Source organism: Hyperolius riggenbachi, chromosome 1, assembly GCF_040937935.1.
Source record: "Hyperolius riggenbachi isolate aHypRig1 chromosome 1, aHypRig1.pri, whole genome shotgun sequence".
In the NCBI taxonomy this organism is placed as follows: Eukaryota; Metazoa; Chordata; class Amphibia; order Anura; family Hyperoliidae; genus Hyperolius; species Hyperolius riggenbachi.
Genome location: NC_090646.1, coordinates 590044471 through 590070442, shown reverse-complemented (window position 1 = coordinate 590070442; position 25972 = coordinate 590044471). Strand labels below are relative to the sequence as shown.

The 25972-nt window shown below is 45.3% G+C and overlaps 1 protein-coding gene across 5 annotated transcripts in view; it reads right to left on the bottom strand.

Annotated features, from left to right (window-relative positions):
* Positions 1-25972, bottom strand: part of PDE8B (phosphodiesterase 8B) — a 357296-nt gene that overhangs the window by 229636 nt on the left and 101688 nt on the right. For 2 of the 5 annotated variants that reach the window (XM_068248974.1, XM_068248983.1), the window contains exon 1: positions 19961-21288. The exons of the other annotated variants lie outside the window; for them this stretch is intronic. In XM_068248974.1, the coding sequence (XP_068105075.1) occupies positions 19961-20248 (288 nt within the window). In that variant the 5' untranslated portion in view covers positions 20249-21288. Of the gene's footprint in view, positions 1-19960; positions 21289-25972 lie in introns of those variants that run through there. 5 annotated transcript variants of the gene reach the window in all.

Here is a 25972-nt window from a genome sequence, read left to right as displayed (position 1 = left end):
TATTACGTCAAACAATAGCTGCTCGCCTACTCCTCCATTCCTCCTCCTGCTGCTGCTGTCTGTCTGTGTTTCCCACTGCCAGGGTACACAGATGATTTACCTTCTGCTGCCACTCTGCCACCAGCTATTACGTCAAACAATAGCTGCTCGCCTACTCCTCCATTCCTCCTCCTGCTGCTGCTGTCTGTCTGTCTGTGTTTCCCACTGCCAGGGTACACAGAATTACCTTCTTCTGCTGCCACTCTGCCACCAGCTATTACGTCAAACAATAGCTGCTCGCCTACTCCTCCATTCCTCCTCCTGCTGCTGCTGTCTGTCTGTGTTTCCCACTGCCAGGGTACACATAATTACCTTCTTCTGCTGCCACTCTGCCACCAGCTATTACGTCAAACAATAGCTATATTGGTTGTAAAACCAAAAACCAAAAAACCATTATAAAAAAAAAAGGTTTAATTTTTCTGAGGTGCCCGGGTTGAAAACTGTGTTGTCCCAGTTGTGTATTGGACACAATGTGGGCTGCACGACCGCTGTCTGGGACCTCCTGTTGTGTTTATTTACAGCCCTGGTATCACCGCTAGGTACCAGGGCTATTATGTCACGCTGCCTACCTGCTGCCACACTCACACTGCTCCTCCATACCTCCTCCTGCTGCTGCTGCTGCTGTCTGTCTGTGTTTCCCACTGCCAGGGTACACTACACAGATGATTTACCTTCTGCTGCCACTCTGCCACCAGCTATTACGTCAAACAATAGCTGCTCACATTACTCCTCCATTCCTCCTGCTGCTGTTGCTGTCTGTCTGTGTTTCCCACTGCCAGGGTACACAGAATTACCTTCTGCTGCCACTCTGCCACCAGCTATTACGTCAAACAATAGCTATATTGGTTGCAAAACCAAAACCAAACAAACCATTAAAAAAAAAAAAAGGTTTAATTTTTCTGAGGTGCCCGGGTTGAAAACTGTGTTGTCCCAGTTGTGTATTGGACACAATGTGGGCTGCACGACCGCTGTCTGGGACCTCCTGTTGTGTTTATTTACAGCCCTGGTATCACCGCTAGGTACCAGGGCTATTATGTCACGCTGCCTACCTGCTGCCACACTCGCACTGCTCCTCCATACCTCCTCCTGCTGCTGCTGCTGCTGCTGTCTGTCTGTGTTTCCCACTGCCAGGGTACACTACACAGATGATTTACCTTCTGCTGCCACTCTGCCACCAGCTATTACGTCAAACAATAGCTGCTCACATTACTCCTCCATTCCTCCTGCTGCTGTTGCTGTCTGTCTGTGTTTCCCACTGCCAGGGTACACAGAATTACCTTCTGCTGCCACTCTGCCACCAGCTATTACGTCAAACAATAGCTATATTGGTTGCAAAACCCAAACCAAACAAAGCATTAAAAAAAAAAAAAAGGTTTAATTTTTCTGAGGTGCCCGGGTTGAAAACTGTGTTGTCCCAGTTGTGTATTGGACACAATGTGGGCTGCACGACCGCTGTCTGGGACCTCCTGTTGTGTTTATTTACAGCCCTGGTATCACCGCTAGGTACCAGGGCTATTATGTCACGGCGAGCTGCCTGCCTCATTGACTGCCTGCTGCCACACACTCATCCTCCTCCTCCTGCTGCTGAATTTACCTCCTGCTGTCTTTGTGTTTCCACTGCCAGGGAGCACATACAATGGCGCTTCCAACATGCGTGCGCCCACCAGCTATTTGTTACGCTCAAAAATAGCTGCATTTCTTTAAAAAAAAAATTGAAAAGAGAAATACGTGAAGAAGAAGAAGACGATATTGAAAAAGAAGGAGAAGGAGAAGATGAAGATGAAGAAGAAGATGAAGAAGAAGATGAAGAAGATGATGAAGATGAAGAAGATGAAAAAGAAGAAGAAGATGAAGAAGATGAAGAAGATGAAGAAGAAGAAGAAGAAGATGAAGAAGATGATGAAGAAGATGATGAAGAAGAAGAAGATGAAGAAGAAGAAGAAGAAGAAGATGAAGAAGAAGAAGAAGAAGAAGAAGAAGAAGATGATGATGAAGAAGAAGAAGAAGAAGAAGAAGAAGAAGAAGAAGAAGAAGAAGAAGAAGAAGATGATGAAGAAGAAGAAGAAGAAGATGATGAAGAAGAAGAAGAAGAAGAAGAAGATGAAGAAGAAGAAGAAGAAGAAGAAGAAGAAGAAGAAGAAGAAGAAGACAATATAGAAGAAGAAGAAGAAGAAGATATAGAAGAAGAAGATCTAGAAGAAGAAGAAGAAAGATAAAGAAGAAGAAGAAGAACAAGTATATACAGTAACACTACTGAACAAAATTAAGGACACAACTTCTCTTTCCACATTTTTTTTTAAAGGAACATCCCCACATAATCACTTGCTGTTGTTACTTGGAAAAAAAGATGGTCCTTGCATCATTCACCCTCAAAACAAGTGTTGGAAGCTATTTAAGGCCAATTCGAATAGTCAGCTCGAATAGTGAGCTCGAATACCGACTCGAATAGTGAGCTCGAAGTCCGAGGTCGAATCGAAGAGTAAAAATTATTCGACTCGAATATTCGACTGACCTCGAATAATTTACTATTCGAATTCGACCAAACTCGAATTTTAAAAAGGGGTATTTGAGCATCACTAGTCATGCCATTGTACAAGTTTATTCTTTAAAAATCGCAACCCCAACATTCTAACCCTAACATCAAAACCTAATCTCCTTCTACCCAGACCTCTAACACTAACCACCCCATGCAAAGCCCAGCCTAATCCCCACCAATACTTAGCTCTTATCTTCTTGGTCCCTAGAGCTAAATCCAAGCGCCCTCAACAATTAATACTTCATCAGCATTTCCTGAAACAGTAAATAGAGGATGTGGACAGGACAGTCCAAAGTGGCTCCAGTGATTGCAGGAGCATTCTGAGCAGTGACTCCTAATCTGTGCAGGTGGCTCCAACAGATCCCAAGAGAAGCACCAGAACTTCTTGTCAAAAAGAGTGCAGTACAAGGAATAGCCAAGATACTGTGGCCTCAAACTCCCAGGCCCAGGAAAGACACATAGTGCCCATTGTGGTGATATATATATTGTGCTCCAGTGCTGCAGGCCTCTTCCATGAATCACAGCCGCACACTCTCTGCTGTCGTTCGCTGGCTCCCGATCACATGACCGAGGCGAGAAACGTGATCGTGAGTCAGGGAATGGCGTCATTGAGTGTGCAGCCATGATGCATGGAGTAGACTCGCAGCACTGGAAGAAGGTAAATATTACTCTGCTCCCTGCACTACTCTGCAACAGTCTCAGGGCAAAGTATGTGCATAGGGGGGATCAAGTACGGCAAGGAGGAGTTTGGATATTGGATCCAAGGGGTTCCCATAACAATTTTGCAAGGAGAGGGAGGGGATCCTGGATTGTTTTTTTCATATATACAGTGGTTTGCAAAAGTATTCAGTTTTCAACATTTTATCATATTACTGCCACAAACTGAATCAATTTTATTGGAATTCCACATGAAAGACCAATACAAAGTGGTGTACATGTTAGAAGTGGAACGAAAATCATACATGATCCCAAACATTTTTTTTTTAAATAACTGCAAAGTGGGGTGTGCGTAATTATTCGGCCCCCTGAGTCAATACTTTCCAGAACCACCTTTTGCTGCAATTACAGCTGCCAGTCTTTTAAGGTATGTCTCTATCAGCTTTGCACATCTAGAGACTGAAATCCTTGCCCATTCTTCTTTGCTAAACAGCTCCAGCTCAGTCAGATTAGATGGAGTTGGACAGCATTTGTGAACAGCAGTTTTCAGATCTTTCCACAGATTCTCGATTGGATTTAGATCTGGACTTTGACTGGGCCATTCTAACACATGGATATGTTTTGTTTTAAACCATTCCATTGTTGCCCTGGCTTTATGTTTAGGGTGGTTGTCCTGCTGGAAGGTGAACCTCCGCCCCAGTCTTCAGTATTTTGCAGACTCCAAGAGGTTTTCTTCCAAGATTGCCCTGTATTTGGCTCCATCCATCTTCCCATCAACTCTGACCAGCTTCTCTGTCCCTGCTGAAGAGAATCACCCTCAGAGCATGATGCTGCCACCACCATATTTGACAGTGGGGATGGTATGTTCAGAGTGATGTGCAGTGTTCGTTTTCTGCCACACATAGCGTTTTGCATTTTGGCCAAAAAGTTCAATTTTGGTCTTACCTGACCAGAGCACCTTCGTCCACATGTTTGCTGTGTCCCCCACATGGCTTGTGGCAAACTGCAAACGGGACTTCTTATGCTTTTCTGTTAACAATGGCTTTCTTCTTGCCACTCTTCCATAAAGGCCAACTTTGTGCAGTGCATGACTAATAGTTGTCCTATGGACAGATTCCCCTACCTGAGCTGTAGATCTCTGCAGCTCGTCCAGAGTCACCATGGGCCTCTTGACTGCATTTCTGATCAGCGCTCTCCTTGTTCGGCCTGTGAGTTTAGGTGGACGGCCTTGTCTTGGTAGGTTTACAGTTGTGCCATATTCTTTCCATTTCTGAATGATCGCTTGAACAGTGGTCCGTGGGATGTTCAAGGCTTTGGAAATCTTTTTGTAGCCTAAGCCTGCTTTAAATTTCTCAATAACTTTTTCACTGACCTGTCTGGTGTGTTCTTTAGGCTTCATGGTGTTGTTGCTCCCAAGATTCTCTTAGACAACCTCTGAGGCCATCACAGAGCAGCTGTATTTGTACTGACATTAGATTACACACAGGTGCACTCTATTTAGTCATTAGCACTCATCAGGCAATGTCTATGGGCAACTGACTGCACTCAGACCAAAGGGGGCTGAATAATTACACACACCCCACTTTGCAGTTACTTATTTTAAAACTTCTTATATATAAAAAATGTTTGGAAACATGTATGATTTTCGAGCCACTTGTTACGTGTACAGCACTTTGTATTGGCCTTTCACATCGAATTCCAATACAATTGATGCAGGTTTGTGGCAGTAATATGACAAAATGTGGAAAACTTCAAGGGGGCCGAATACTTTTGCAAACCACTGTGTATGTATGATGTGTGTGTATATATATATATATATATATATATATATATATATATATATATATATATATATATATATATATATATATATATATATATATATATATATATATATATATATATATATATATATATATATATATATATATATATATACACAGTGCTGCCCAAAATTATTCATACCCCTGGCAAATTTTGACTTAAAGGAAACATCCGAGCAAGAAAAAACAAAAACAAAATCCACTTACCTGGGGCCTCCTTCAGACCCTGGCTGCCATCCTGTGCCCTCGCTGCAGCCCGAGTGGCTCCCGGTGTCCTGCGCTGCAGAAGCCGACCTCGCCAGGTCGGCTTCCGGGTCACCTTGTAAGTCCTTTAAAAAATACAAGACATTCCGCACTGTGGAAAATCTCAGAGGACGTGGTCGGAAGCCAAAAGTGACACCTGTTCTGACCAGGAGGCTTAGCGAGAGAGGTAAAAAAGAATCTAAGGATCACCACCAAGGCCATCCTGGTGAATCTGGGCTCCGCTGGTGGCAATGGCAAAGCAGAAAATCCAACGGACACTGCACACTGCTGGGTTCGACAGATGCAGACCAAGGAGGACGCCACTTCTCCAGATAAGGCACACAAAAGCTTGCTTGGCCTTTGCAAATGCTCATCTGGACAAAGAAGAAGACTTCTGGTCTTCTGTGTTATGGTCAGATGAAACAAAAGTTTAATTGTTTGGTCACAATGATGTTTCCTTCATTTGGTGTAAAAAAGGAAAAGCCTTCAACCCAAAGAAAACCATCCCCAAATTCAAGAAGTGAACTAGAGGCGGGGCCGGAGCATTGGGGAGTGGCTGCGCGGGCACAGGATGCCTGTGGGGGACCATTAGAAGCCCCGGGTAACTTCAACTCATTTTCCCCAACCCCCCTACAGTATCCCTTTAAGTCAGGACTCTGACTGGGCCACTCCAAAAAGTTAATGTTGTTGTTTGCTAACCATTTATTCACCACTTTTGCTATGCGTTTTGCATAGCAAAAGTGGTGAATAAATGGTTAGCAGACAACAACATTAACGTTTTGGAGTGGCCCTGTCAGAGTCCTGACTTAAATCCAATTGAAAATCAGTGGAGGGAGATAAAGATCAGGGTGATGGCAAAAAGACCCTCAAACCGGAAAGATTTGATGCTCATTGCTAAAAATTATTGGGTAAAAATACCTGTGGAGACATGCAAAAAGCTGGTCTGCAATTATAGGAAGCATTTGATTGCTGTAATAGCCAACAAAGGCTTTTCTATTGATTATTGAGAAGGGTATGAATAATTTGGGACTGAACACTTTTTGCTCAAATGTAAATAAAAGCTGAGAAATGTTTTTTACTACAATAATGCCCTTTTGTTTATCATTTTTATTATCTTGAGTCTTTTAAGACAAAATTTGCCAGGGGTATGAATAATTATGGGTAGCATTATATATATATATATACATACATACATATATGCATATATTTTGTATATACTGTACTAGAATCAGTGTGTGATTTAGAACAACAGAAGTGCAGATAAAGCAGAAAGAGGAGCACTTCTGAGGACAGGTTGTTTGAGTAGTGAGGTTCGTCTGCGGCTCTCATGTGACGTACAGTGGTGGAGGGAGTGGAATGCAGTGTTCTCTGTGAACACAGTACTATCTGTTCCGACAAGTATAACGATGTTAAATAAAAATAAGCATTTTCCCAAAACAAAAGGCGAAAAAAAACTCCTGTTTCCTAGCATCTGTTAAACAATAAGGAACATTTACTAAAGCACGAGTAGCTTAAAGTCAGTAACACCTTTTTATGTACTTTGGTTTAAAGAACACCAGAGCTTGTATGCCCCTCGCTGTCCTCCCAGCCCTCCTCTTCACTGAGCTGTTCGCCCAGCTACAGCAGCAATCTTGGTGGCTCTCCTGTAGTCAAGATCATTCTGTGCATGTGCAGAGCGCTCCTAGTCACAGGACAGCGATCAAGAACATGTGCAGACAGTACTGCGCGACTTGGACGATCTGGCTGCTGTAGCAGTCCAAACAGTTAAGCAAGGAGGAGGAACGGGAGGACAGTGAGGAACGTACAAGTCTACAGGTGCTGGAAGAAGGCCCAGTTAAAGGACCTCTGTCGCAAAAATCTTAAAATGTAAAATACATGTAAACACATACAAATAAGAAGTATGTTTCTTTCAGAGTAAAATGAGCCATAAATTACTCTTCTCCTATGTTGCCGTCACTTACAGTAGGTAGTAGAAATTTGACATTACCAACAGGTTTTGGGCTAGTCCATTTCTCCATAGGGGATTCACAGCATGTCCTTTATTCTTTATAAAGACACTCCCTGAAAAAGATTTGTACAAAGATGTTGGCCATCCTCCCTACTCACCGTACACATTTTTGGCAGTTGGATGGAGCAACTGCCATTCACTAAGTGCTTTAGAAAATGAAGAAAACTCTAAAGGCACCCCATGAGGAGATAGATGGGCTGGTCCAAAACCTTTCAGTTCTGTCAGATTTTTACTGTCTAATGTAAGTGACAGCAACGTAGGAGAAAAGTAATTTATGTCTCATTTTACTCTGGAAAAAACATACTTCTTATATGTGTTTATATGTATTTAAAATTTCAAGATTTCCGTGACAGTGGTCCTTTAAGTAAAAGAACTTTCATTTCTGCTCTGGTATCCTTCAAATACATGCTACGGTAGAATAAGTACTGTATATTGCTGCCCATAATCTAAACATGCTGCCTTCATGGCCCTCATATTAATCTTTTGCCCTCAATATTCACTGAATTATTGACTACACCAACTGTGCTGCCTTCCATTTACAGTTAGTGTAGTGTACGGCGGGGCCAGATTTATACTCTTTACTGCCCAAGGCCATTGTCACCAGCTGCCCCCCTTCAGTATAGGTAGCGAGATGACCCCTCCCCCTTCCCTCCAGAATAGGTAGCCAGATGACATGACCCCTCCCCCCTTCCCTCTAGTATAGGTAGCCCGATGACCCCCCCCCCAGTATAGGTAGCCTGATGACCCCCCCCCCCCCCCCATTATAGGTAGCCAGCTCACCTTTACACCACAGCAGCTATCAGTGTCATTTATTTCTCCCCTTGTCTCTAGTGCAGAAGCTACCTATTCCTTTCCATCTCCAATGATGCCTAAGTCCATGCCACAATGCAAACAGGCACAGAGACCCAGGTGGCTGCTGCACAGTCAGGTAGCAGCAGAGTACCGCGGTCAGGCGCTCACTTGATCTCTCTGCATTGCAGCATTTGCAAACTTGCAAATGCTACACCAGTTTAGCCTGCTGCTTTGGTGCCCTTGCTCCTGTGGTGCCCTAACCTAAACCATGGCCTAGGTGGCCTTGGCCTAAATCCGGCCCTGCAGGTGTGGAAAAAGTAATATGGTCACATACATGTCCCAGGTCAGTAATTCTGAAAATATTTAAGCCAGATGATCGGCTCTGCAATCAGGAAACCGATAGAAGTCCGAGTGACGTTCTTCCTGCCCAGCAGGGGGGTGGGCCTATGCAGATGACCCTGTCGCTGCACTGTGGCGCAGAGTCATATGAAGGCTCATATCTGCAGTGTGATGCGGTGCTCACACCGAATCACATTGCAAACATTACAGTATGTGTAAAACCGGCCTCTAACAATGCAAATTGCCTGGCTGTCCTGTGGATCCTTTACTTTTACTTCTTTAGCCGAAAACCCTGAACAAACATACAGTTTGATTAGATTTGCAGCATGCTTGTTCCAGGTGTGTGATCCAGACACTACTGCTGTATGTAAGATCAGCAGGACTGCCAGGCAACTGGTATTGTTTAAAAGGAAATAAATATGGCAGCCTCTATATCGCTCTCGTTTCATGTGTCCTTTTCTATAAAAAGCTTAAAGGGGCACTATGGAGCACTTTTCTCCTATGTTGCTGTCACTTGCAGTAGGTAGTAGAAATCTGACAGAAGCGACAGGTTTTGGACTAGTCCATCTCTTCATAGGGGATTCTCAGCAAGGCTTTTATTCTTTATAAAGATATTCCCTAAAAAGGATTTAAACAATGATGCTGGCCAGCTTCCCTGCTCGCTACACAGTTTTTTGGCAGTTGGGCAGCGCAACCGCCATTCACTAAGTGCTTTTGAAAATTAATAAATCCCTGAGAATCCCCCCATGAATAGATGGATTAGTCCAAAACCTGTCGCTTCTGTCAGATTTCTACTACCTACTGTAAGTGACAGCAACATAGGAGAAAAGTAAATTAAGGCTCATTTTACCGTGGAGAAAAAATACTTCTTATTTGTTTATGTATGCACTTATTTTAAATTTTACAATTTTTCACCATAGTGCCCCTTTAAAGAGTAGTGAATATCCATTAATTAATTCAATAAGGTAGAACGTGCCAAAACTTACCAAAGTCATTATACTTCTACTATACAATAAAAGCAGATCTTTTTAAGACTGTGCAGACTGCAGAGCTCACCTTTTCCAAGAAGGTCAAAGGGGAACCTTGAAACACTACCAGGGATAAAGGGAAACCATAGTAATACACAGCATCTCCGCTAATCTATACACTGCTCTGGCCTAGACTAATTACATCAAGGCATGAGTACTTAGGCATTAATGCATGCTATCATCCTCATTACAGGCAGTTTGTCTGACAACACAATCATGAAATGAGATCCGCCTCTATCGCACAAACCTTGGGGACCTCACTGCTCTCCAAGGCTTTCATTATTTCCGTACACTGCTACCCAGAGTGCCGTCGAAAGACAACAAATATTTTTCACACGATCAGTGGAATTCACTTTTTTTATATTCCTATTACACTGACATATATAACAAGAATCCCGATTGGTTGCTCTGAAGCTGGTCACACACTATAGAATATTTAGCCTAATTCGACATTGAACGTTGAATTTTGCAAAAACGTTGTTTACTTCCAGAGTACATGGAAGCCGCGAACAGTCCAGCGGGGGACATTCATATGATTGAGGAATGCGGGATTGGGCTAACGTATAAATCGTAATATCGATCACTGGACAATCAGTGGTCAAGTGGGATATGGGTAGCTTGAGTCCATTTCCAGCGAAAACATTTGTATTACATTTCAACAGTTTAGGGAAGGGGACAGGCCCATAAACATACTAGATAGATTTTGCTCGGCGTGGATTGGCATCCGATCCCTCGAGTGACGTCGCTGGGCCAAGGCTGTACAGACGCGTAGTTAGCATGCAGGCTAATGAGGTATTCTGTTGCAATGCTGGGGGCCAAGGGCTGACAGAGTGGCACAGATGTGACGTCATGCAATGGGTGGGGCGAGCTGGGAGAACAAAGTTATTGGCCATCGCTCAGCTGAACTGATCCGCCTGGCAGATTGCTGGCCTGGCGGCAATTGTTGGATTATCAGCAGTGGTGGTCAGCTGACTTTAATCTAGCATGTGTACGGGCCTTTAGAATCTCAGTGAAGCAATTATGTCTGTGTCTGCCCTGGGAAATGCCTTTTTCTCCTGCTCTCCAGACCACCAAGGCTCATCTACAGAATATGAGGGAAGCAATGGAAACATGACAGAGAGTCCTAACCTTCCCCACTACTTGAAGCCCATGCCCAACATATTTAATGTCTTTAAATTTTAGTTTTAAGTAGTGTGTAAAGTATTTAGAAAACTTTTGTTTTCATCTCTGTATCCCCACTGGAGACAATTCGATCACTTCCTGTCCCTGGGACTACATGGATTTCAGCTTATACAGGAAACATGTATGGAAAACAAGTGCCCTAAATGGAAACCCACCTCCTCCATCAGGCTGTTCCAGCACTGTCCCATCTGCAAAACCTTTGACAACATCTTGCCAATGGCTTGAGCATGTGCAGTAGGATGGACCTGATTGGGTTTGATTTGGCTATATCCGCCAATGTCCAAGCTGGTCCATGCTACTGAAGTCTGGAAACTTCTTGCCAAGATTGGAAGTTAGAAATTTTCTTAGGCTAAGTGGCATGTAAAATAAGATTAAGCCCACAGGGGTTCTAGCCATTTTACAAGCTGGAGCTGGGTTTAATGGAAAGTAACCATTATTTGGTTCAGCTGAAAACAATGAAAAAAAAAACAAAAAAAAAAAAAAACTGTGTTGCCATAGACTTACATGACTTCCGGTTTGTCCCACGTCGCCCGACAATGCGATGTTGCTCTCGCGTTTAATCGGACACTTCCAGTGTCGCGCCACACTACGTATAAAATGCCCCATAGACTTAAATTGGCATAGTGTTGGCCTGCTGCCAAATTGGCGAACACAACGCACCAGTGTGAAAGGGGCCTTAAGATTAGGCATCGGTAGTGGGAGGGTTCAGTGTGAGAATAGGCTTAGCTATAGTAAAATATTGATATTTAATACTTTTACTATTTTACTTTTGCTATTTTACACTTTAATCGTAAAATATCGATAAACGTACCAATATTCTACTATCCGGGTTACTGGGCGCCCTTTTTGTACGCTACTGTCCCACCCCCTATATTTTGGGGACTTCTGAGTTTCCAGATGCCATTGAATAATGAAAGGCCGCTTGGCCTGAATAATCAGAAATTGATTGGGAAGTAGTGATCGATGTACCATCTTCCCTCATTCAACCTTAGGCAGATTTAAGGCAGAAATCCAATCAGGAATTAATGGAATCACTACTCCCCCTAGCACTGCATTCCTCAATGCAACACAACACTGTTATTGTTATCATTTACTTGTATAGCGTCATCATTGTCACAACTGACATGTATAGAGTTCATTCAGGAACAGTAGAGAAGTGATTCCCTTGAAACATTTCAGCACTGTACTGTTGTCAGCAGTGTGTCCCGAACTGACTTAACCAGAGTCCCTACAAGTCCGACTCTTTCTAACTGCCAGCATCCACCTCAGTCGGGGCAACATCGCGCCACTACAGGCCGTGTACATGTCCTCACCCCTCTTATTCCCTCCGGTGGTGCTGCCAGCAGCCAGAGGGGAATTCACAATGACTAATTGATGGTCAGCATGTGACCAACTGGTCCCTTATTTACATTGGTAGCCAAGGGGCTTCTGGGACTTGAACCTGATTTGTTCCTGCCCCAATAAAGCTCTGCCCTGTCCAGTATTAGCTTGCCCCACACAGCGTTTAGTTAGTAGTGTGCTACTCTTCCGGGTGCGATTATCAGACTGCTCTTGTGTAAGGACCTTGCCTAACCTTTGACCTCATATTTAGTTGCTCCCTGGACTGACTATGATTGTGTGCCTTGGCCTGCTTAGCCCCTTGGATACCAAGAAACTCTGACCTCTCCTGGTCCATTGGAGTACTCTTGCTCGAGGGTTTTGTACTGTGCTTTCCTCCTAGGTTTCCTGCTGCCAGCTTGGACTGTTTTGACTAACCTTCTTGCCCATATTACTATACCTTACGCATTTAAGGCCTGGGTGCAACCCATCACTGGTACAATGCATACAATCTCCCGAGGCTGAGTGGAGATGCACCACATAGACCACAAGACTGCGGTCAAGATTGTGGCATAGGGACTGAAAAGAAGGCAGGAGAACCGCCAGGCCTTACACAGTGTTTTGACTCCCAAATGGGAGAGCTACTGTTGTATTCATTTTACTGCCTCATTTGCAAATATAAAGTGCTGGTTTTATTAACACTGTAACCCTCTAAAAGAGGGTCACAAGATTTTGCTAATGTATTTCTTTGTGTGTGGTAACTTTAGCTTCTAAGGCTAAATTTCGCCTTACATGTTAGCCTAGTGAGACCAAAACGGCGCATGAAAGTGGAGTGGAAGCGCTGAGATGGTCACATAGACTGTTGCCAGGCAACCAAAGTACACAGAGCAGTGGAACTTTCCAGAAGCCCTGCGCGGCCTGTCAGACACTACAGAGCAGACGCGGAGGGGCAGAGCCAGTGACATGTAGCCGGAGGGAACTGGCTGAAACTGGTCAGAGCTCGCCAGTTGCGTGGAGGAACTTAGAGAGTCAGGAGGTGGCGGAGAAAGCGGGAGAGAGGCACAGAGGAGAACGGCCACAGCAGTCACCCCAGAGGCTAAGAGGGGACCCAGCGGCAGAGCAGAGACCACAGCAGACGCAAATAAGGCAGTGGCAACCAGGCCAGACAGTGACCAGAGGCCAGAGGCAGCGTGTATAGAGCAAATCCGATCTAGCCTGGACAGAAAGAAACCCAGCAGCCAGATGAGTATGGGCCTTAGAGGCAACTACAAGTCACAATGTGTGTTCAGTTAGTAGCCAGTGTTCAGTGGAGGCTTGCTGAGATAGAAATATAGCAACCCAGAACCTGAAGAGGCCAATTCTGTTCAAAGTGCTGTTACTAGAGACTGCTTGTGTGCAAAAGCTTTAATGATACATAGACCTAGTGTTGATGATTCAGTGTTGATGCAAGATAGAGCTGCCCAGCTAAAGTGAAGGAATCTGCTGATTATATAAAGTGTATTGAGTGTGAAGGCCTTTCTGTTACAAGAGACATTAACAGCCTCCATAAGTATCCCGCAGAGCTGACACAGTCACCCACTTGCATTAAGTCCTGGTGAAGAGACATTGTTCTTGTCAAGTCCGTTTCAAGTCACGAGTTGAAGTTCATGTGCTCTTCTGTGCTGTGTTCTGAAGTGTTACTAAGAGTTTGATACAAGAAGTGAACCAAAGTGTGATTTATGCATGTTACCTGAGTACACGGTCTTAAAGAGAAAGGAGATAACTAAGGCCATGAGAGTAAAGAGAGAATATATCAGTATTAAAGAAGATAAGTGGAAGAGAAGGAGTTGCATTGTGTCTTGTGATACTAACATGTGCTACAGTGAGGAGTGACCTGACATCTGACCAAGATACAGAGTCCACTTACTTGGAGTACAAGTTTTGCAACATCACTAAATCAGAGCTTATTCAGCCTAAAAGTCAAAGTGCACAAAAAGAGGGTTATATTGTGGGAGAGTGGTCTTGGTGGGTGCATTGGTAACTTTTATATTTTATTTTGTTTACTAATTTTTTTCTAACCCTTTTTAATTATTTGATTTATATTTTATTTTGTTTGTTATTTTGGGAGGAGGCTCTATCCAGACAGGTGGTGCTAAGTGTAAAAGTGGGTATAGTGGGATATTACCAAGGGTAAAGAGTCTAAGAGATCTTCTGAGCAAAGTGAACATCCTTTTGGGATCACCCAATGAACTGTGAAAATGTTCAGTACCATCTTGAAAACTGTCACGAGTTCCCCAAGGTTTTGCTGAGCAATATAGCTTGGACTCGGCTGCAAGGGACTGAGAACTGTCAGTGTGTGGTGGATTCCTCTGAGCTGGAGCCCAGTGCTAATGGATAAATCGGGTTACAACACTTGCAGTAAAAAATAAAATATTAAAACAGAAACACAGACAGGTTCTGATTAGTACTACATTTATCAATGTTTGTCTGTCTGACATCAGCAATGTGTTTTTTTCAATACAGCTCGGAAAGGTTAAGGCTGCTTTTACACTAGGCCTCTTTCTTTGCCTTGCGTTACCCATTCTGCATGCAGGTTAATGCAAAAGCAGAAAAAGTCTGTGGAGCGTAATACACTTACCTCGTCGCAAATTCTTGACCTGCCACAAAGTCAACAGCATGTTACTGTGAAACAACGGCAACGAAATGGGCGACGCAGGAATTTTAACTTTGTTAGCGGTGGCAGTGCAGCATGTATGCGCAGAACGACACAAATCCGGTGGGGAAGCAATGATTTACTCTCTGTCCAGCAGGGAGTTCGTCACTGGGCTAGATGCGAGGAAGGGTGTTTATGTGTGTGTGCGTGGGGGGGGGGGGGGGGACAGGGATGCATATGACCCTGTTTGGCTGTTTGGGCTCTCTGCCGCAGGGTCATATGAATGTAGTTTTTGGCATTGCTGTGTGATGGGGCAGCGAATCGCACCCCAAGGCTTAAGTTGTTTTCTGTTTTTTTTCTTTGCTGTCATGGTTTACGTTGAGAACAATTAGCATTTAAAATGTTGTTAGATCTCCTGGCCTCGACAAATTATAAAGTAGCTTGCGAGCCGAAAAAGTGTGGGCACCCTGCCCTATGATAATGTGCTCTATTAAAGTTGTCCTTTGATGGGGGAAAATGCCTAGAAACCCCTGAAGAGTGCTCTAGGAACCCCGGGGTTCCAGGGAACCCTGGTTGAGAAAGCCTGGTTTACACAATGAATAAAAGCCCCATAAGGTTCTTCTGCTGTCTGTGTCCAAGCTGGGGCGTACAAGAGACTTGGGCGCAGGATACAGCCGGTATGGCTTATCTTGCTTCTGCACAAGTTCCCGGCGACGTTAATTACTATTCCCCCTCTAGGTCCACGTGGATGGTGGGGAATGAAATAATTTGGCTTCCAGAAATTGCTGGAGGCCTAATTACAGTGTTTAAAAAGTAACTTCAGCTCCATCTTCTGACGGCTCCGAAGTTACTCACTGTGCACCACTTTAGCCGTAATTCCTATTACGGCCTACAGTGGCGCCGGCTGCGCCCAAATCTCCTGCGCTGGAATAGCGGTGTTCGCAGCTTGGGAAGGTTTCCTCTAACCTTCTAACAAAGAAATATAATAGAAGGTAAAAGAGAAGTGAAAGGAAAAGACTCTGTAGGATACAAAGAAACACATATTAGCTCCAAAATTGTTTCAGTGACGGCCATAAACACCTCAGATACAGCTTTCTACTTCTCAGTGCCAAACATCAAATGGACAGGAAGGGCTGTTTACCAGCATATTCATCCCAATACTATTTTCAGAATGCATACATAGGTTCAATGTATACCCAAACGCAAACGTTGTACATGCTACATTTTTTCCCTGTGTTGGCATTTGGGTTAAAGTCAATGGGAGCAGAAGAAAAGCATGCAATGCTATGCGCTTTTCTTGTGACTTCCGTTTTATGTATCCACTTTTTGCTTATAAATCACAATTGCAATCACACTGTGAAACTGAACAATCACTCAAAAATCATTCAAAAATCGAGTCAAAATGCACAATCAACTTCCTGTAAAACAATTGTGATTGCATGGCAGTGCATCTGTGAGCCCTATTTTCAGTGGAAAAGGGCCCAGAGTAAGCTGAATTTTACCAGTGAAGCACAAACAGTGTAGACAAATTAACGTATATGGATTTTAACATGGACAGTATTTATCGCCATTCATTGTTTGTCTTTACAAGTTGTTTTTAAACCACATTATATATACTACTAGGCCTAAGACCCATTTAAAAAACGGGCGCTAGGCTCTTTCTGCAGAAGCCGTGTGCCCTGCACGTACGTGCGCACGGCCGCGCTCCCCCGCCATGCGCGAGCACACATGGCCGTGCTTCCACGCCGCACGCGCACCCACCCGCCTGTCCCCGTCCTTCTCCTATTGGCTACACATGCGCAGTAGTCAAAAACCTTGGACAGGAGGATGACACAGAGACAGTTAGGGTTTTATTATGTAGGATACTAGCAATAGGTCTGTCTACATCATGAAGGATTTACAAACATAAGTAGTGTATATCAAAACGGACCTGAACTCAGAACTTCCTCTGCTTTAAAGAGAAACCGTAACCAAGAATTGAACTTCATCCCAATCAGTGGCTGATACCCCCTTTCCCACGAGAAATCTTTTCCTTTTCACAAACGGATCATCAGGGGGCGCTGTATGACTGATATTGTGTTCAAACTCCTCCCACAGTGTGATGTCAGGACCATGGTTCTGACATCACACTGTGGGAGCCTTGTTGCATTGTGGGAAATAACTGTTTACAACTACCAAAAAAGCAAGCAGCATCTCCTTCCACTGACCTCAGCTGCCAGCAGTAAAAATGTCACCATGTGATAAATGTCAAAATATAAATCAGGGAGAGGAAAGATTTTATAATGGGCCAACACTGACTAAATCATTTATACATAATTATTGTAAAAAATTAAGTACTTTTTTTTATAACGTTATAATTTATTGGAGTTCCTCTTTAAAAGATAAGCAACAACATAATAACCTTTAAAGAGAAACATTTCTTTGTTACAGCTGATACAAATCCTGCAATAAATCTGCAGGGTGTCTACTTCCTGCTTTCATGGAAGCAAACAGAGTTAACATCCTGTGTTTACAAATTATCTTCTCTGCAGAGGCAGCCAGCTGACACTGATAAGAGATCAAACTACACTTGTGATTAGTCACATGAGGTGGAATTAGACAAGCTAAACTCTCTAAATACATACAGGGTGCATTTCTCTATGTTTTCCTTCTGTCCTCTGGAAGAGTTTAGGTCCACTTCAAACACACTCATTTTTTATTTGGCTGTGATGTTTTAACTAATAGTAACACAATACAGTTCCCCACAGGGTAACCAAGTTACAGGAGAATCCAACAGAGTGTCACTGGACTGGGAATTAAACAGCTGAAAACATTTGTAATTTACACCTATTCATTGCGGGATTTTTTAGTACTTGAAAAGTTATCAGCAGCAAAATGTATGAGCATCAGAGTTCAGCCCGGTACACACATTCAAGGATTTCCATCCAGTAAGGATTGAGACTTGATAGCTCAGGTGACAGTACAGATGCGTTGCTAGCCAGACTAGTGAAGTGTTCTGGTTTCAAAGGGGGGGATCTACTTACCTGGGGCTTCCTCCAGCCTTTCTGCCTATCTGTTCCTCGCAGCAGCTCCAGAATCCCGGGGTCCCCTCCGTTGCAGATGCCGACCTCGCCAGGTGGGCATGTTCTGCGCCGTTGCGAGTTCCCGGCTGTGCCGCTCGCACTCATGTAGCCTGGAGCGGAACGACTGCACCTGCGCAGTACACTACCGGTCATGGAGCAGAGCTCCTGCAGCAGATGCCAACCTGGCGAGGTCAGCAGCGACTGCAACAGAGGGGACCCGGGGTTTTCCGGAGCTGCAGCGAGGGACAGATAGGCTGGAGGAAGCCACAGGTAAGTAGATCTTGTGTTTTTTTTTCCCCCTCAGATGTATCCTTTAACCTCCCTGCCGTTATAAAAAAATGCTGCGCACGGCAGGGAGGGTGTTTTTTCGCCTTATTTTTTTTTTTTTAGCATGTAGCTAGCCTAGCGCTAGCTACATGCTTCCCCCCTCCCTGCGGCGTCCCCCCGAATGCGCCGATCGCCGCCGGCGCATATACCCATCCGGAAATCCCGTTCTGAACGGGATTTCCAGGAGGGCTTCCCCCGTCGCCATGGCAACGGGCGCGATGACGTCACCGACGTCATCGACGTCGTGACGTCAGAGGGAGTCCCGAACCACCCCTCGACGCTGCCTGGCACTGATTGGCCAGGAAGCGCACGGGTCTCGGGGGGGGGGACACCCTCTGTCGCGGCGGGTTGCGGCGAATCGGCGGGGAGCGGCGGCGATCGTAAGTTACACGCAGCTAGCAAAGTGCTAGCTGCGTGTAACAAAAAAAAAATTATGCAAATCGGCCCAGCAGGGCCTGAGGAATCCTCCGCGGCAGGTTACCCCGAGCTGAGCTCGGGATAACCGGCAGGGAGGTTAAGGAAACGGGGGTGAGTGGGCATACATGATTAGCCACCGGGAGATTTAGGCGCAGGGTAAAGACAAAAAACGACTCACCCTGCTCCTGCACAAGTCCTGGCGGCGCTAATTACCATTCCCCCTCTAGATCGCCATGAATAACAACTGACAACCATCTAGCATTTGTACAAGGCTTAAAGGACCTACAGGGCCTCAAAATAAATGTCGTTTTGATTACCTGGGGCTTCTACCAGCCCCTAGAAGTAATTTGGGCCCCTTTGTGCAGCTCCAGTCCTCTCCGGGGTCCCGCTGGCAGCCTCTAAGGATCACCGATTACATAGGCACATTCTCGCACAGGGCAGGCGCACACTCCCGCATGCGCAGAACACGGCGATCCTTAGAGATCCCTGGGAGAGGACCAGAGCTGCGGTGAGGTACTTCTAGGGGTTGGAAGAGGCCCAGGTAATAAAAACTACCTTTATTGTAGTTTAATAAAAGGCAACTACAAAGTCCTCTGACCTTGTCCTGCATCGCCCAAAACGAACTAAGGACAACTGAGCTGAGAGGGATTTGAAGGCTGACATACTTATTTACTTTTAAACAACACCGGTTACCTGGCATCCTGCTGATCTTTCATGCATCACTCCGGTATCTTCTAATCTAGCCAGTCACAGACAGTTGTGCACTTCTGCCCATGTGCAGCCCAGTGCACTCCCATGCCCGGGAGCGTACTGCGCCTGCCTAGTGCCTACTACTGCACAGGTGCAAAATGCTCCCGGCCACAGGATAACGATGGGAGCGTGCACACGCTGCCAAGCCGCGCATGCACAGGTGATGGCGACCGGCCAAATTACCAGAGGATTATAAGAGCAACCGGAGAGGATGGTGAGGGGCCCACATACCTCACGGGGCTGGAGGAAGCCCCAGGTTAGTATAAATACACCCCTAATGGCCATCTCAGGTGTGCTTTAAGTGAAACATCTGATCTGTATGCTAAAAGTACTAGAGGCAGAGGATCAGCAGCATAGTCAGGCAATCTGAAATAAATATGGCAGCCCCCATATCCCTCTGATTTCAGTTGCCCTTTAAATACTATAACAAAAAGTTAATATTTTATAGGAATTCAGAGTGGAAAGAAGATTTTATCACAGCAGAAATCCAACTTACTGGACAAATGATGGATAAGATGAAATGAGGACCTAGACAAAGTACTCCTTTTGGCAATCTAAAGGTGGGAGAGGGAACAAAGAAAGTGCCCCCTGACACCCACTAGGCCCCAGGCACCTGCCTAGATGCCTTATGGATGATTCTACTCGGTGACTAATGACAGGTCTGCAACACCTGGGATAGTCTCAGCAGCTGAAAACAACAAGAATGCCCAAATCAAGTCATTTCATCATAAACAACACAGCATGCAGAGGGAGGCACACATGTACAACCTGCTGATTGCCAGATGTGGCCCAGGGCAGGCAGCATTACCTTGACACTGGTGTGGCTGGTCTGGGTCTCGGCCTCTATGCAGCTGTGCTGCCCGGGATCCCTGCGGTCCTTCCTGGAGCCGGAGCGGGCGGCAGTCGAGTAGCGGGTCGGATAGGCGAGCACAGAAGGGATGGAGTCGGCCGCGTCGGTCTTGATGAAGAGCCCGTGCAGGGTGGCAGCGGTGCCCTGGGAGATGGTGGTGGTCTGGTGAGGGGAGTTGGACTCGTCGGAGTCCCTGCAGTAGATCACCCCGCTCTGAGAGACGTGGATGCTGGGAGCGCAGCCCATACCTGTGCCAATGCCTGCTGCTGCTATAGCCAGTCTACAGGGTACCACCGCGCAGCCCTGGGAGGCTGCCCATGCTAGCAAGCATCTAATGACAGCCCTAGGGCTCACTGATCAGCCAGTGGATGATGGCTAAGCGTGTGTAAACCCACTCAGCAGCAGACACAGGGCACTTCTTCCTATAGGTCAGAGGTCCCCTCCAATCAGGCATCAACACCCAGACATTATTCCAAGTTTAATTAAGATAGCATGTGACAGCTCCCACAGCAATAGCCTGCAAATAGCCAGAGCGATAAAGTCAATAGAGCTACTTAGAAAGCATATGGGAATAGTGCCAACCTTCCTGTGTGCCAGGCCTGCTCAGATCATGCTGTCATCAGCTGGCACCCACATATCAGTCAAGTCTCTGCAGCAGCTCTCACCCATATGCCAGGGCTGAGATATGTATAGGGCAGCGAGGCCTATTATGTTGGGGTATGTCCTAAAAAAAACCCCACAATATGGATTACTATATGGCTGCCAACTCCCACCAGTTGCACGATCGCAGAATGAATGAGATGAAAGAGATCGGGGGGATTCCCAGTGATGGTGATACCAGCTTGGCAGGAGCGCTCAGCCTCCTTCCTTCCACAGGTTCTGCTCAGCAACTAAGATTTTCCCAGCAGCAGCTCTCTTCTGCCCCTGCAATGCTTTGACATCATCTCTGCCTGCAGTGGCAATGTGAGAAAATCCTACACAAACCCTACGTTACAGGAGAGTCCTCGGGAAAGGAAAAGCACTGCCTGGAATAGGAGACGTCAGGAGGATCTACACCTGGCACCAAGCGTGGGCATCATCTGACACTGCCCTTCACATCCAGCACTGCTCCAATAGCCGACTAATCCGTCATCGTTAGCAGATCAGCGGAGCTTCCTCGTCCCGATTGCTGCCTTGCATTGCAGGTGAGCATCTATGTAGGAGTCAGCTGATCTCCAGTGACCCGGTGTCTCCAGTGATCACACTGTCACAGCAGTCCCCTGTATCAGTGATTGCAGCGAGTCCCTTTCCTGGATGCTGCAGAGATCAGTGCTTCAGATCACACCGTCTCCAGAGCCCTCCCAGCCCTGTCACTGCTGCTGCTACTGATGCTGCTGCCTCCTCCTCTTGCTAGGAAAGCAATAAGGCGTTGTCCTATTTATACATCTTTTATCTCAGTGTGTAGAGGTGGCCCTTTTGCCTTTAGCAGGCATGGTGATGGAGTAACTGCAGTGGCATTAAATGAGCAAGGGGTAGCCCAAGCCCATGTATAGCTGGTGTGGTGGTCTCTGCTCTGCTCTCCTACCCATCTCTAGTGTTTTGGTAGAAACCAATAGTAGCTGGGTGGAGATAATTGCTCGATGCTGGATTGCTGGTCTGTATAACTTTCCTGGAGAACCCTCTGATTATCAGTACAAAAACACCACGCCATGCCGCGTCCATCTGAAAATGGCGCCTGTGAATAATGGCGCACGGTGTTGCCGCTAATCCGTTTGCTGCTTATCGCTATTTAACGTTAAAGCCTTATTGTTATTTAGCGTTAAAGCCTTATCGTTATTTAGCGTTAACACACAGAACCCTCTCTGTACCTATCCCTAACCCATAAACCCCCCCTGGTGGTGCCTAACCCTAACCACCCCCCTGGTGGTGCCCAACCCTAACCACCCACCTTGGTGGTGCCTAACCCCAACCACCCCCCTGGTGGTGCCTAATCCTAAGACCCACCTGGTGGTGCCTAACCCCCCCCCCCCCCCTGGTAGTGCCTAACCCTAAGACCCCCTGATGGTGCCTAACCCTAAGACCCCCCCCCCCCCCCAGTGGTGCCTAACCCTAACCTTGACAGTGTTACATTAAATCCATTCACCGTTTTGCAGTTAAATAACGTCTGCAGTTTGGCTTATGTAGGGCGCTATTGATAAATAACGTTAGTGTGTGCCACTATTGATAAATAACGTTAGTGTGTGCCACTATTGATAAATAACGTTACTGTGTGCAGTTTTTCCTCTTTTTTTTCCCTGTGCGCCATTATTATGCAGTACTAACGATAAATAGTGATAAGCGTATGTTTTTAATGTGGCGCCATTTTTATGCATAGGCGCTGTGCGCCATTATTCACTGATCCGTACATGCCACTTTTTATCTAGAGTTTCTGTAGTGGAGAAGAATATGGAAGCTGCCATATTTACCTAGCAGCTCTTCTGATCTATTTGGCTGCATACCCCACATGTGTTAATTTTTCCCCAATTATAAAAAAAAAGCTGCAAAACTCTGAGAAAATTACTTTGGTCTATATATTAAGAAATTGACAATCTACCCTACACCATTGAATTTACATAAAAAATGATCAGAAAAACCACCACTCCCGATCCACTGTATATAAAAAAGGAAAAAAAAATAGCGTTCGATCTTTTGGAAAACCGAGTTTTTATCGTATTGCCGTGAAATCGGATCATTTTATTGTATCGTGCAGACCCGGATTTACATCACAAGAGCCTATAGGCACAGATGTCCTGGCACCCTAAACTTTGCCCTTTAGAAACCCACAAACCCCCGCTGAACAGCACCATGTGCTGACTGGCCCATGGCCCAGCTGTGACTTCTCCCTTACCAGTCATAGGTAGCTACAGGTGCCCCTTAGCATTAGGTAACCAGCTAGTGGTGCCCCAACTGAAGGGAGATATTGTCAGTGGAATGGCGAGAGCCAAGTGACTAAACTCAGGACTCTACGTAGAGAAGCGCTGAGGAAGGGGAGTGAGCCGCCCCTCCATCATCAGGCGCCTGTAGGCGCATGCCTACAGTGCCTTATGGTAAATCTGGCCCTGGTATCGTGTGTGGCTGCCTTTACAAAGATTATAAAGTAAAATGGAATGGTCAACAGAACATAATTGCATGCATTGATTTAAAGGAGTACTGTAGGGGGGTAGGGAGAAAAGAGTTGAACTTACCTAGGGCTTCTAATGGTCCCCCACAGATGTCCTGTTCCCTCACAGCAACTCACCGATGCTCCGGTCCCCACCTCCGGGTCACTTCTGGATTTTCTGACTTTTAAGTGAGAAAACCACTGCACCTGCGCGTCCGTGTCCTCGCTTCCACTGGCGTCACCAGGAGCGTAATGCACGGGCACAGATCATACTGGGCCTGTGCAATACACTCCTGGTGACGTCAGCAGGAGCAAGGGCGTGGCTGCACAGGCGCAGTGGTTTTCCGACTTTACAGTCGCAAATTCTGGAAGTGAACCAGAGGCGGAGACCGGAGCATCGGTGAGTGGCTGTGCGGGCACAGGACCTCAGCGGGGGACCATTAGAAGCCCCAGGTAAGTTTAACTTTTTTCCCCCTAACCCCCTACAGTACTCCTTTAAGGCTAGTCAGATGTTTATGTAAACAATAGGTAAATTATCTAAATTAACAGTAGGAAATATCCAAATACAGTGCTCAGCATAAATGAGTACACCTCCTTTAAAAAGTACAAATTTAATCAGTAGCTCGACGAACAAAAGAACAATTTCCAAAATTTTCACGAGTTTTATTGAACACTTGTTTAACGCCATAATATGAAATTAAAGAGGAACTCCAGCCTAAACAATTACTTATGTTATTTGAAAATAGATAGGTAATATAATTTCGTACCCACCCTGTTTTAAAAGAACAGGCAAATGTTTGATTTTATGATGGCAGCCATCTTTTTGGTTGTAATGAGGTGACAGGGAGTATGATACACAGTTCCAACTGTCCTGTGTCCTGATCACCCCTCCCAGTTGCTAGGCAACATGAACAACAACATAGCAAATCCCATCATGCTCTGCACAGCATCAGGGAAAAAAGCCCGGGCTTTTTTTCTTTGATGGGTGGAGCTTAGATAAAAATACAGCAAAAAATGATGCTTTGGTAAGAAAAACAAAGTTCTGATGCTGTGAAACTTAAAGAAATACCAAGCATTTTCAGTTTTGCTGAGTAGATTTTTAGTCCGGAGGTTCACTTTAAGGTTAATAATATAACTTGGATCACAAAATCTTCAGTTTTACTCAAATTGGTTGAAGCAAAAATGAATAAAACCCACAACAAAATCGACTATATCGAGTATTTTGTATGACCACCATGATTTTTAAGGACAGCACCAAGTCTTCTAGGCATAGAATGAACACGTTGGCAACATATTGCAACTTCTATTTTTCAAAAATAACATCTTTTAGAGCCTGGATGCTGGATGGAGAGTCATGCTCAACTTGTCGCTTCAGAATTCCCCACAGGTGTTTGAATGGCCAAGTATGTCTCCTGATCTGAACCAAATCGATCACCTTCACCCTGTTCTTTTTCAGAAATGCAACAGTAGCTTTAGATGTGGATTTTTTTGATCATTGTCGTGAGGGAAAAGTGCATGACGACCAATTGCACGGAGTGATGGCAGCATCTTCTCCTTCAGTATAGAACAGTACATTGCTGAGTTCATGATACCATCAATGAAATGCAGCTCCCCAACACCAGCACCATTCATGCAGCCCCACATAAGGACACTGCCACCATCATGTTTCACTGTAGGCACCATGCATTTTTCTTTGCAATCCTCACCTTTACGGTGCCATACAGTTTTGAAACCATTAGTTCCAAAAACAGTGACCTTTGTCTCATGACTCCAGAGTATACACTCCCTTTCGCCTTCAGAACTGTCTTAATTCTACGCGGCATTGATTCAACAAGGAGCTGAAAGCATTCTTTAGAAATGTTGGCCCATATTGATAGGATAGCATCTTGCAGTTGGAGATTTGTGGGATGCACATCCAGGGCACGAAGCTCCCGTTCCATCACATCCCAAAGCTGCTCTATTGGGTTGAGATCTGGTGACTGTGGGGGCCGTTTTAGTACAGTGAACTCATTGTCATGTTCGATAAACCAATTTGAAATGATTCGATGCTTTGTGACATGGTGCATTGTCCTGTTGGAAGTAGCCATCAGATGATGGGTACATGGTGGTCATGAAGGGATGGACATGGTCAGAAACAATGCTCAGGTAGCCTGTGGCATTTAAACAATGCCCAGTTGGCACTAAGGGGCCTAAAGTGTGCCAAGAAAACATCCCCCACACCATTACACCACCACCACCACAACCAACAAGGCATGATGGATCCATCTTCTCATTCGGTTTACACCAAATTCTGACTCTATCGAGACTCATTAGACCAGGCAACATTTTTCCAGTCTTCAACTGTTTTGGTGAGCCTGTGCAAATTGTAGCCTCTTTTTCCTATTTGTAGTGGAGATGCGTGGTACCCGGTGGGGTCTTCTGTTGTTGTAGCCCATCTGCCTCAAGGTTGTGCGTGTTGTGGCTTCACAAATGCTTTGCTGCTACCTTGGTTGTAACGAGTGGTTATTTCAGTCAACATTGCTCTTCTATCAGCTTGAATCAGTCGGCCCATTCTCCTCTGACCTCTACCATCAACAAGGAATTTTTGCCCACAGGACTACCGCATACTGGATGTTTTTCCCTTTTCACACCATTCTTCGTAAACCCTAGAAATGGTTGTGCGTGAAAATCCCAGTAACTGAGCAGATTATGAAATACTCAGACCGGCCCGTCTGGCACCAACAACCATGCCACGCTCAAAATTGCTTAAATCACCTTGCTTTCCCATTCTGATATTCACTTTGGAGTTCAGGAGATTGTCTTGACCAGGACCACAACCCTAAATGCATTGAAGCAACTGCCATGTGATTGGT